The 11,295-nt window shown below is 38.5% G+C and overlaps 1 protein-coding gene across 3 annotated transcripts in view; it reads left to right on the top strand.

The window, feature by feature from the left end:
- The first annotated feature begins 338 nt into the window (after positions 1–338).
- Positions 339–11,295, top strand: part of HACE1 (HECT domain and ankyrin repeat containing E3 ubiquitin protein ligase 1) — a 50,245-nt gene continuing 39,288 nt past the window's right edge. For 2 of the 3 annotated variants that reach the window (XM_035564787.2, XM_035564783.2), the window contains exons 1-7: positions 339–696; positions 3,666–3,720; positions 4,842–4,931; positions 6,570–6,674; positions 9,292–9,367; positions 9,630–9,761; positions 10,760–10,842. In XM_035564787.2, coding sequence (XP_035420680.1) covers positions 621–696; positions 3,666–3,720; positions 4,842–4,931; positions 6,570–6,674; positions 9,292–9,367; positions 9,630–9,761; positions 10,760–10,842 — 617 coding nt within the window. In that variant the 5' untranslated portion in view covers positions 339–620. The remainder of the gene's footprint in view (positions 697–3,665; positions 3,721–4,841; positions 4,932–6,569; positions 6,675–9,291; positions 9,368–9,629; positions 9,762–10,759; positions 10,843–11,295) is intronic. The other variant, XM_035564782.2, reaches the window with a different exon arrangement.

Genomic DNA, 11,295 nt, shown 5'->3' with positions numbered 1-11,295 from the left:
AGCATTATTAAGGGCAAAATACTTAACTTTTAATGCTTCTACACATTTGGTAACAGGTATTGTACTGCCAGAAATAAAGTACAGTGATGAAGTGCCACCGCCTGTTACTGACGGACTCATGCTGCAGCTGTTTCCCTGTGGAGGCTCCGGTGCCCACAAGCAGTTTGTTCTGGCACTTCTGTAGGGACCGAAGTTACATGGAATTGTTTTACCCGGTGTTTATCTGTCGTCGCAGCTGGCAGCGACAACTGAAATTAAAAAGGAAGACACAGTAACGTATGCACACTTGTTTATTGCTTCTTATGTCTTGGTCTGTATTATTGATAGCATTAAATGCTGGTTATTGTTATTGTTTTTAAAGTTACAGCTCCTAGATTTTCCTTTTCCCGTGTTTACTTCAGAAGGGATAGCAAAGCCAACCACACTATCACCCTCCCCTCAGCTCCCCTCAGCCCCGCGGCCCTCCCCACGCCGCCATTTCCCTGCGTGCCCCGGCCCGCCCCGCATGCGCAGAGGGTCGGGGGCCGGCAGCGGCCCGGGCAGCCTGGGCGCCGGCACCGCCGCCATGGGCTGAGGGCGGCGGGGCGGCGGCGGGGAGGCTGTTGGCGGCGGCTCCGAGGATGGAGAGAGCCATGGAGCAGCTCAACCGCCTCACCAGGTCCCTGCGCCGCGCCCGCACCGTGGAGCTGCCGGACGGTAGGAGGAGGAGGAGGAGGAGGAAGGGGAAGGGAGCGGCCGCCTCTCGCTGCCCGCAGCCTGGGCACCGGAGCCTGGAGCCCGGCGGCTGTGGCGGGGGGCGGCTGGGCGCCCCGTGGGGCTGAGCCCGGAGACGTGGCTCGGGAGAACGGGAGCCGGCTCCCTCTGGGGATTTCTCGCTTTGAACTAACCGGAGCCATTTCCCCCTTTCCGTCTCCTTTCACGATCCCCGCTGCCCGCCGAGGCCGGCGGTGCCCCCCAGTGCCGCGGGTCCCGGCGCAAGGTCCCGGGCAGCCGCTGCTCGGTGGCACCGGGCCTCCGCTTCCAGCCGGGATTTAGGTCCTGGGTTAGGTGCTGGCTCGCTGGCGATGGCAAACCTCTCCTCTTCTTCTTTGTCTGACGCTGAGTTTCGTCTGAAATGGTGCCCCAAGTCGCTGCCACCAGTAACAGCCTCGCTGGTGTGGCTCCAAACTTCTCATGCGGCCCCGTACCAGGGTGGACTTGGAAAAACAGCTGCAGGCTCTTGGGACAAATAGTTCAGTCTTCCAGCTGTGTCTGGCTGTAGGCTACCCCTGTGAAAGCTTTTGGAAATGCAGAGGCTCTGTTCTCGTGAGTCATGTCCTGACGCTGTACTTCCTTCAGGGACTTATTCCTGCAGATGAGTCTGCCGGCTTTCGTTTCCAGCATTGGAGGGGAAGGAATAATTCACTGTTTTCTCTGTGCTTTCCCCGTTCGGACTTCCTGGCCTGGCTGCTGTGCCCTGCCCTCGTTGTCCCCTGGGGACGGGTTTGATGCCTGCTGTGCGGTTACTCATACATGACCTAGAATGACAGACACATTTTGGATGGATTTTACTGCTTCTCATAAACCCTTGAATAGCAGTAGTGAAAATTGTTAATATAAGTTCAGACTTCCAGAGATAAAGTGGTAGCACCCACTCAACTAATTGATGACGGAGATACAAATAATACTTAGCACAACCTGTGCCTGTTGGAGCTACTATAAATTTACTTCTATACTAGTGCAGACAAATTCATGCTGAATGTGGATTCAGAAGTTTTCTTTCTATCTTGGGCATTATTATCTTACTCTTCAGAGGTAATTCCGTCTGCGGCAGTGCAAGTGCAAGCCCTGTGACCTTCAAAACATAACTCCCTTGCCTTGTAGTGCAGAAGGAACTTCAGCCCTACTTAGTCTGTAGGAACTACTACAAACCATGGATGGACTGAAATAAGGAGACAGATGGATTTTAGGCACTAAAGGTCCAAATTACGTTCCAAGTAAACCTCTGTTCAGTGTCATCTGGCTCTGAGTACACCTTATTAACTCTCCTCTCTTTTGACCTGGCTGTTCCCTGGGTTCATGCAGGCCTGCCCAAACGGTTCTTGAAAAACAACTCTTGCGAAAAGTGGGTTTGGGATGTAGTGTTTTGCTCCAAATTTGTACTAACAGGATCAGCTTAGTAAATGTCACCCCTGGTTTGTTACGGCATGCAGTTTGGTGGCTTCTCGTGTGCCGTGTCTGGCCTCTTCAATTATGATTTTTTGAATAACTTTAATTGGAAAGATGAGAATGTTCACCTCTGCTCTCCATCCTAAAGCTGAGAGTTATAGTGCTCTCTTAGGAAGTGAAGAGGTATCTTTGAACTTCCTTGTGCTGAAGATGCTAAATCCAGTTATTTAGCTTCCTTTGCATGTGCTCTAGCCATTAGGGAGTTTGTTATATGGTTGGTGCAGACACTTCTTTGAGATTGTGATCTCTGCCAAATTCAAGCCACTGCCTGTTACGAAATAATATGTGCATCTTGTCAGGGCGGGATTCTGGATGATGAAATTTCAAGTGATTTTTTTTTTTTTTTCCAAAGAAGCATTTCCGGAGTCCGATGTTAGTGAATACACTGAGCTAACCTTGCCAACATGACAATGTTCTTTTCATTTGTTTTCATTTGTTCTTTCATCATTCTTCCGAAGTATCCTTCAGCAGACATTCTCTGGGCACTTAAGAGCTTGACACAGATTTCTGGATTCTGCTCTCAAGGTTCAGTGCCTGAAACCTGGGCCTTGCCACCTGAAGTTGCAAGTCTTAGGCCATTAGGTATTCGTCACTTGAGATGCAAACAACTTAAATAACCAACTCTCTAAGTTCATGAGGCATATAATGCTTTTTCTCTCCCTTGTATGATGTACTTTACTTTGAGTCCCTAAGAGTTTGCTTATGAATAGGGATAATATTTACCAAAAATAGACACAAAAGCTCCTTAGTCTGAAACCCTTTTAATTAGCTCTGTACAAAAATTGTACAGAATGTACACTTTATAAAGTGGTAATACTGACAGAGACAGTATCGTTCTAATATCATTCTGTATCGTTCATTTCAGTCTATTTCCGTCACTGATCTGCATGATTGTGTCCTGGCCTTTTTTCATTGCATTCAAACATGGAATATGAAACAGATTACAAGTGAAAATGAAATGTATTATATTCAGGTATTCAAGTTGAGAGACAAAAAATATGAATGGTTATGGACTAACCTAGATTAAAGAAATTACTTTTCCGCAGTCGTTATTCCTGTGAGTTTGTTAGTCACCTTGGAACACAGGAAATTTCCTTCTTTTTAAAATAATTGTGTTCTATTTTGGTTAATGCACATTTCTTAAATACTTTAACTTAATTAACAGAATTAACAATTAAAAGAATTGATGGAAAGCATACCGTATTGAAAATTCTGTAATTATTACTTTGTAAAAGAGAGAAGCATGTTAAAATTTCATGTATTTCAGTCATGTTCATTACCTCTTCTAAGTACGGCATATTTTTCTTTATAAAATAACTTTAGGTACCTTTAACCTGTGTAATAAGAATGAGCTATTGAACAATGGACACTTTAAAAAGTGAATTATTGTTGCTAAATGAACTTATTTTGCATTAAAGATTTCTTTATGTTAACGGAATAATTTAATTTCTTTACAGATAATGAAACTGCTGTCTATACGCTAATGCCAATGGTGATGGCTGACCAGCACAGGTGAGAACTTCTTTACATTTCCTAGTTTTTTGTTTTAAGGTCATAGAAAACAGCGTGTTTGCTGCAGTTGCTAGAGTTCTCTCAGGAGATCTGCTGCTGAATTGAGTTATCTTCTGTGTGCATCCCAGTGTATTCTTACCTGAGAAACCTGTTTTATTTTATACCTTAGACTGGAACTGGGATTTGTTCTATTGATGCATAGAGAGGAATTTGTGCTAGGATAAGAAAAACCTTGTTTTGTAACTAGGTTGTAGCTTCAAGTGTGTATTTTTTGATGTAAAAGCTGTTAACCTCCTGTAGACAATGAGGTTGATACTTCTGGGATTCCTCAGATGAGCAGGTGTTTCTCTTACTCGGTTGTCCTCAGTGTGTTTGGAACCTGGGTGCCGTGCAGTGCCAGCGAAGTAGTGCTGCCACTGGTTTGTAGGCAAGCAGGTAGTGTGCTTCCTGCTGAAAATGTAAATTGCTTATCTAATCAGGATAAACATTTGTTCTACATTATATCGTGTTGATATCGTGTGCATAGGTTTTAAATTATGTGATCAGCTTATTGCTGGAGGTTGGAATGACTGGTTCACTTGTAGTCTGACTTATTTTGAGATAATTTATCTTAACTAATTGTTAGGGCTTGAAGGGTTTTATTTATTTATTTCTTATGCTATTACCATATCATGTGTCTTCCTACATGATTATAGTGATCTCGTGTACAAGTCTTCCTTCTGAACTTTATGTTTAGGAAATCTGCTAGATATCTGGATAGGATGCCTGTGCTGAGTTATGAAGGAAGATGTGAGTTCGTAGATTTTCAAACCAGAACTAGTGTTACATTTGTTTTCTGTCTGCAAAGATGTGATTTGGCCATCCAGTGTAACGGTAAGTAGTTTACATTTGAAGCTTGTGCCCAGTGTCACTGTTCATTTTTTATGTACAAGTCAGAAGTGGAAGAGTAAAAGTGTTAATGTGCAGATGCTTACAGGCTTTTGGAGCTCTTCTTCAGAAATCAGCTGAAGGAGAAACAAATTGTGATTAAGTAAGAAATAGAGTACTTGCGTACAAGTTGCAGTAAATACTTTGGATGTTGTGAGCTATTTTTTATTAACACTTTATATCTCTTTTTGAAGGTCTGTCTCAGAGCTGCTATCAAATTCAAAATTTGACGTGAATTATGCATTTGGACGTGTGAAGAGAAGTTTGCTTCATATTGCAGCAAAGTAAGACTTATTAGAGTCCAGACCAGAAGTTAACAATGAAAGTAATACCACAAATCTAAGGCATCAATGTAAGCTGGAAAACTCTGTAGTATCAGTTAACATTTGTTTTTGCACTACTATTGATTTTTTTTGTTCTTTTTACCAAGAAAAAAGTCTCTCTATTGAGAGGACAGGTTTTACACGTGATATCAAATGGCTTTCCAAATTCTAGTGAATTCTAGCACCTTGGTGGATACTTTTTTTCCTTTCTCACTGGGAAGCAGCTGTTCCAAATTTCTTCATGTGACTGTAACAGAAGGGGAGATAAATTGGTCATTCTCTTTTAATGTATTTTTAAATAATATTTATCCTGGATAAAGGACTTGCATGCAAGTTTTAAATGTGTGACCTGGATTTATTATTTATGTAGCTTTTCTATGTGATAAATTTTCATTGCCAAGAAACAATTGGATTAACATCCTTAACAGAAATGAACCAGGTAGTTTCCTGAAAGGCCATTGCAAAAACTAAACTGTAATGAAAAAATGCATTGCATTTGGGTCCTGCTTTAAATGTTCAAAAAAAAAAAAAAAAAAGGAAAGAAAAATAGTGGTATTGCATATAAATAGCAGGTATTTGGGCACAATAAAGTTAGAAGTTCTGGCTTTCTAAGCAGACTGTTTAAGAACTATTTTCTCCAAGCTTTACATCTCTGAATGATGTGCTTCTTTTATAAAATTTACTTAAAGAAGTGCTTAAAAATGCAAGCAATTTTTGAATGTGTCTTAAAAGTTTCTTTGAAATGCTAGATCTGTTGTTCACAAAACCCAACAAATTATGTTATGCTGTTTGTGGATTCTCTTTTATCTTGCCTGTTTATTGGATCACTGAGAGGTCATCAAGATGCCATTTTTGCAACTTATTGTACAGTTAGGCTACAGTTTCTTTGTGTCCGTGTTTAGTGGTTCTGTCATTGAGGAGACCAGTAACAGTAGATAAACTGGTCAGGACAAATACAAAAATACTATACATTTATCCTCCTCAGCCCTTCTTGTTTAGAAGTGAAATAGACATATATTCCAAATTTTCTTTGTTCTTGGTGACACTGATTATCCAGAGGAGCTGTCCTATTATGAAAAATAAAAAAGTTACAGATTCAAATCAAATAGCAAAGAAGCATTTTATATGAGTTTTAGAATTTTTCTAATATTTAAACATTTTCTGATATTTAAACTTCTAATTGCAACTTCCAGATGCTGAAGTGTCAGAAAAAAAAATAATATTGGAATTATTATTTAATGGCAAGTTCAGTCCTGTGAATAGATGAAAGATGAAGGAGATGAGAGGAAATTGTAAACAAAACATTGAAGGGATAAAGCACATTTTGATTTACATTTTAAACAATTGATAGCCTTAAAGATCGACTGTTGGATTTTAAAGTCACTAAAGGCTTATCATGAATTAATTTATACAAGTTATGATCAGTCAGTTCTCACTATATTTAAGCATCTTTCCTTTAGCCTTGGGTAACTTGAAGTATGAAGGTGTAAAAAACATTTAGTATTAAGAGTTTTAGCTGATTACAATCTGTACATAGTACTACTGTTTTTATATTGATATAAATTTGCTTTGTAAATATCCTTGTTATCTTGTTCTTAGCTGTGGATCAGTTGAATGCCTTGTTCTACTATTAAAAAAAGGAGCAAATCCAAACTATCAGGACATTTCAGGATGCACACCTCTCCATTTAGCAGCAAGGAATGGGTAAGAAAATCTTTAAAACTTAAGTAGGTGTTGAACATAATGCACTTGAGCTGCCATGTTCTGTAATATTTTTGCGTGGTTCAATAAAATACTTTGGCTTTCACTCTTGAAAATAGGGATGGCAAACGGGGAACTCGAAGGTTAAAATTCTTACTTTAATATTCAAGAAATTATGTCATATGTGCCAGTTTCAGTGTCAGGCATTTTATTGCTTTCTTTTAAGCAGGTTTTTAGTTACTTAACATCTCTATGATCCTTACAACAGTCATCAAATAAAGAGTGCATTTATGGTCCTCTTAGCTAAGTAAGGTAAGATTTCAAAGATGATACTGTAAGGGGTTTGAAGGTTTCAGAGATTTCAAGTTTTTGCTCAGCTAATGTCTTCAAGGTAAGTTTTACTGCAAGGAAAGGAATACAAAGTTTGCACAAACAATATTAAGCAGGGTGAAGTAAGCAAACACCTTTTTGTATTTGGTTACGAGCTTAGGTTACACTGCTGTGTCTAAAAAAAAAAATAGGGTTTTAGAGTAAAAATGATTTACTTTCTCTTTTGTAATTGTTGTGCCTTTGGTCCAAGTTGTAAAGGCTCCTGAGAGACATCTACAGTGTTGTAGGAAAATAACACTTCTTATGAATCAGGGTAGTATGTGCAGGTTGTTAGTGTATATGACAAGCAGTCGACCTGATCATTGGCAAAGGAATGGAATACAATTTACACATGAAGCCCAGTACAAAAGAATTAGAAGTGCAGGAAAACATCATTACAGAAGATGGTGGTGGAAGGTGGTCTTCAATATTATCTTCAGTACAGCAGATGGTTCTAGGACTTGATTTGCGTTCCTTTTGAAAATAATTTTAATATTTAGCGACTTTGGATTTATAGTGGCATGTACAGTTCAGCACTCTTACACCACCCACCATCTATTTTCTTCCTTTGTAAGTTATTTGTGATTTGGAGTGTTACCTATACCTTTATCTCACATCTAGGATACTGCTTCTCACTTGCAAGGACTTTCCACAAATAGTCCTATTACATTGCTATTTTTCAGATGACTTGGTGAATGTAAGTGAAATAGAACAGAGATGGAAGTAAAGTATTCAGCCTTTCTCAAAATGTTAGTTGCATACATAATTTAAGGGAAAAAAAGTCACTGAGAGATTATTACTGTTGACAAATTGTCGCACAGAAACTGTAAACTCTTTCTAGAAGTATACTGAATTTGACATAGTCTAGCTTGAGTCACTTAGCTCATATTTAGAGTATACCTCTGCTGCAAACCAGTTTCAGAACAAAGTATCTGACTTCGAGCAGCTTGTCAGCTGGAGCAACTACTGATGTTGTTTGGTATAGGTTAGTTGTATAAGAGATCACATATGAAAACAGACAATGTTTAATAAAATGTTTTTCAGGGGAGGTAATCTGCTGTTTACTGTGGAAAGTGTTTTAATGTGATGTTAGAACGTGCCTTAACTGTTATCTCTAATTGCTTTTTGTGTAAAATGTCAACTTGTTTTGCCGTATTAAAGATTCTTTTCTCATTTCTTGTGAGAAAATAACATTAGCCTGAATAAACTGTCTCACAATTATGTAATTTTTATTTTGAAATTAAAGTTTTGCAGTGCTGGAAGTAAACCAGGTTCCATCTCTGAGGCCAGTGATGGCCTTCTCCCTCCAATCTTTACCAAAATTTCTGAAAGTGTATTTTTGGTAACACGTGAAATTCCTTTGCAGTAAAACTTGTCAAAATTACTAAGCCTTTTTTTTCTAAATCTTTTAATATCTTAATTCTCAACCTGTAGTATGTGGAATCACACATGTGGTAATAGTTTTCTTTTTTCTTTTTAGAGTACCTGTATGTTATGAGTAACTGAATTGTATCATAACTGGTACTGCAAGTGAGGAGGAGGTAGTGTTTAGTACGCAGGAGGAGTATCTGTAGGAGGAAGGAGAAATGGCCAAGGGGCACATAATGAAATGCAGAAATAAACACGGGAGACAGTTATGTGGAAGAGAAACATGAGAAAGTTGTGAGAGGTACTAAATAAAAAGGAGTGAGAATAAGCTATTAAGGGTTAAGCACTTAGAACATTAGAGAGCAGTAGAAGACCAACAAAACATGAAGTAGGAAAAACACTCCTACTTTCATTAAGGCAGTTTGTGTACTTGCCAAAGATTTACATAGTGTTACGATGAGCATCTCATTAAATAATGATTTAGTGGTATACTGTAAATGTGTTCACTGAAGTGTACAGATGATGATGAACTTTATGGATTTCCATTAGCTGGACTCCAGTGTCTTGTCTCGAGAGTGTGGTTCATGCTGAACTGAAGCTGTTAGAGTGGTAGTTGAGTACTTCTACACTTTCCACAAAAACATTCAGCTGCACAGGTTTTTTGTCCCTTGCTGTCATATGTCACACTTAACTGTGTGAATCTCTAGTGCTATTGATAATCACGTCTCTCTTTCAGATGCTCAGTACCATAGTCTTTGTAAAGTAAAACTACCTGCTGTGGTTTTTACAGTGATGAATTAGATTGAGTGAGCGGACCTTAGGAAGAATTTGGTCTCTAAATGATTTTGCATGGCTCAATTGTAATGTTTTATTTTGTTTATAGCCAGAAGAAATGTATGAGCAAGCTGCTGGAATACAGTGCAGATGTCAACATTTGTAATAATGAAGGCTTGACTGCAGTAAGTACTATTAATTCTCATGGTGATCTTGAAATGAACGCAGAATTTGAAGGTTGTGATTTCTTAGGCTTTTGCCATCTTACATGTAACTAAATAAAGCTGCTGTGTCCAGTGCTCCTAAGAATCAAAAGGTGGTCAAAGTGTATGATATACAAAACTTCTATTTGTGAATATTTTGACAATAATGCAGTCCAATTTAAAATCTTATTTTTGAAATACTTGCATCAGTGCTTAAGCAAATATATCATCATTTTGAACTTAGATTCATTGGTTGGCTGTCAATGGACGGACAGAATTGCTTCATGATCTTGTGCAGCATGTCAGTAACGTAGATGTTGAAGATGCAATGGGACAGACAGCCCTTCACGTAGCTTGTCAAAACGGACACAAGACAGTAAGTTTCTGAACTTTATTAACTCATTAAAGGCACAAAGAATTGGGTAGCGCTTCAGTGTTGTTGTGTTATTTTTTTTTTCAGTCAGAAAGTTGAAGAATTCTATTGTTTCTCGTAGTATTGACTGTGTACCCATCCATGGGAATAACTCATTTATTCTTATAGCGATGATTATTGTTACTGTTTGTGAGAGTTTAAGTGACTTGCTATGTATGGCTCAGATGTTCTTGTAGTAATATTATTGCCTTGTTGACTGCAGTTTTTGACACAGTGTTAAAAACTTCAAAATTTTTCTTGTTCTTTGTAATGATTCAGAGTTGTACTAGCTATTCTGAGCTTTTGAACTCCGAAATTATCTTAATATACTCTGAATAAGAAATTCACAGAGTTGAATCTGATAACTATTTAAAATGAGAAGTAAACAAGTTCACATACATTCACATAGATCAATAAATGAAATCTAAGTTTTAGTCTCAGCCTTGCATTATGGCTGAGTATGTATTCTTAGACTAGAGGTCTGGATGCTGTACTTGAACTGCATTACAGCCATGTAGAGTCTTGATCTTGAATTATTGTCTCTGGGACTACTTACAGTTTGCAAAATTACCTTTTTTTCTACTCGGATCCTTTCTGTTGCAGATCTTGACTTTGGAGGACCAAATTCTGAGAAGTTGATATCTGTAGAAATGTGAACAGAATACAGCAAAAGTTGTTTGATAGTTTGCTCAATATTTTCATATTTTAAATTATGCATACTTTTTACTTCTGTACCTTTAAAACTTAAGGTTGTGATAAGCCTGTTCATGTCTGTCATTATCTAGAGGTTTACTTCTGTTCAAAAACTATTTTTTTGTTTTTGTTTTGTTTTGAAGTGCTGGTATACATTACTGGAAATTAAATACTTCAATGTAATGAGGCATGCATGACACTAACTAGTTGCAAGCCATTAGACTTCTCCACTGCTGCCTTTCTAATGCTGGTATTTTCTTCTGTTACAGACAGTGCAGTGTTTGCTGGACAGTGGTGCAGATATAAACAGGCCCAATGTGTCAGGGGCAACTCCACTGTATTTTGCTTGCAGGTAAGTATTCTTAACGTTTGAATATTATGCTAGAAGTGAAATTGTGGAGTGTGTGGTTTTTTTCCCCTTCAATAACAGTGATGAGAAGGCACAGAAATTAGGAAACAGAAAAGCTCACTTGTATTTAATCTTGCCTTGTGTTTGAATGTAGTTTGGAGCTATATCTAAATGCTTATCTTAGTATTGCAGGCTTATATACCTCTTTCTAACAGACTTTTTAAACACATAGCTGTGCATGTTATAGCCCGAGTGATAAATCAATGACTACTGAACTTTATTCTGAAAAAATGAGATCTACCAGCTTAAGTTGTTTTGAGGAATATTTTTCTCTCTTCAATAGCTTTTTAAAATCAGTGTATTTTATAGTAGTAATTTGAGTAGCGCTCTCTACTGGGTCAATATTTGCATGCAGTTCTTGTGGGTGGCTAAGCACCGATAATCTTCCCAGGCCAT

This window comes from Cygnus atratus, chromosome 3 (genome assembly GCF_013377495.2).
Source record: "Cygnus atratus isolate AKBS03 ecotype Queensland, Australia chromosome 3, CAtr_DNAZoo_HiC_assembly, whole genome shotgun sequence".
Taxonomy (NCBI): Eukaryota; Metazoa; Chordata; class Aves; order Anseriformes; family Anatidae; genus Cygnus; species Cygnus atratus.
The sequence above is the reverse complement of the archived record's forward strand: the minus strand, read 5'-3'. Positions and strand labels throughout refer to the sequence as shown.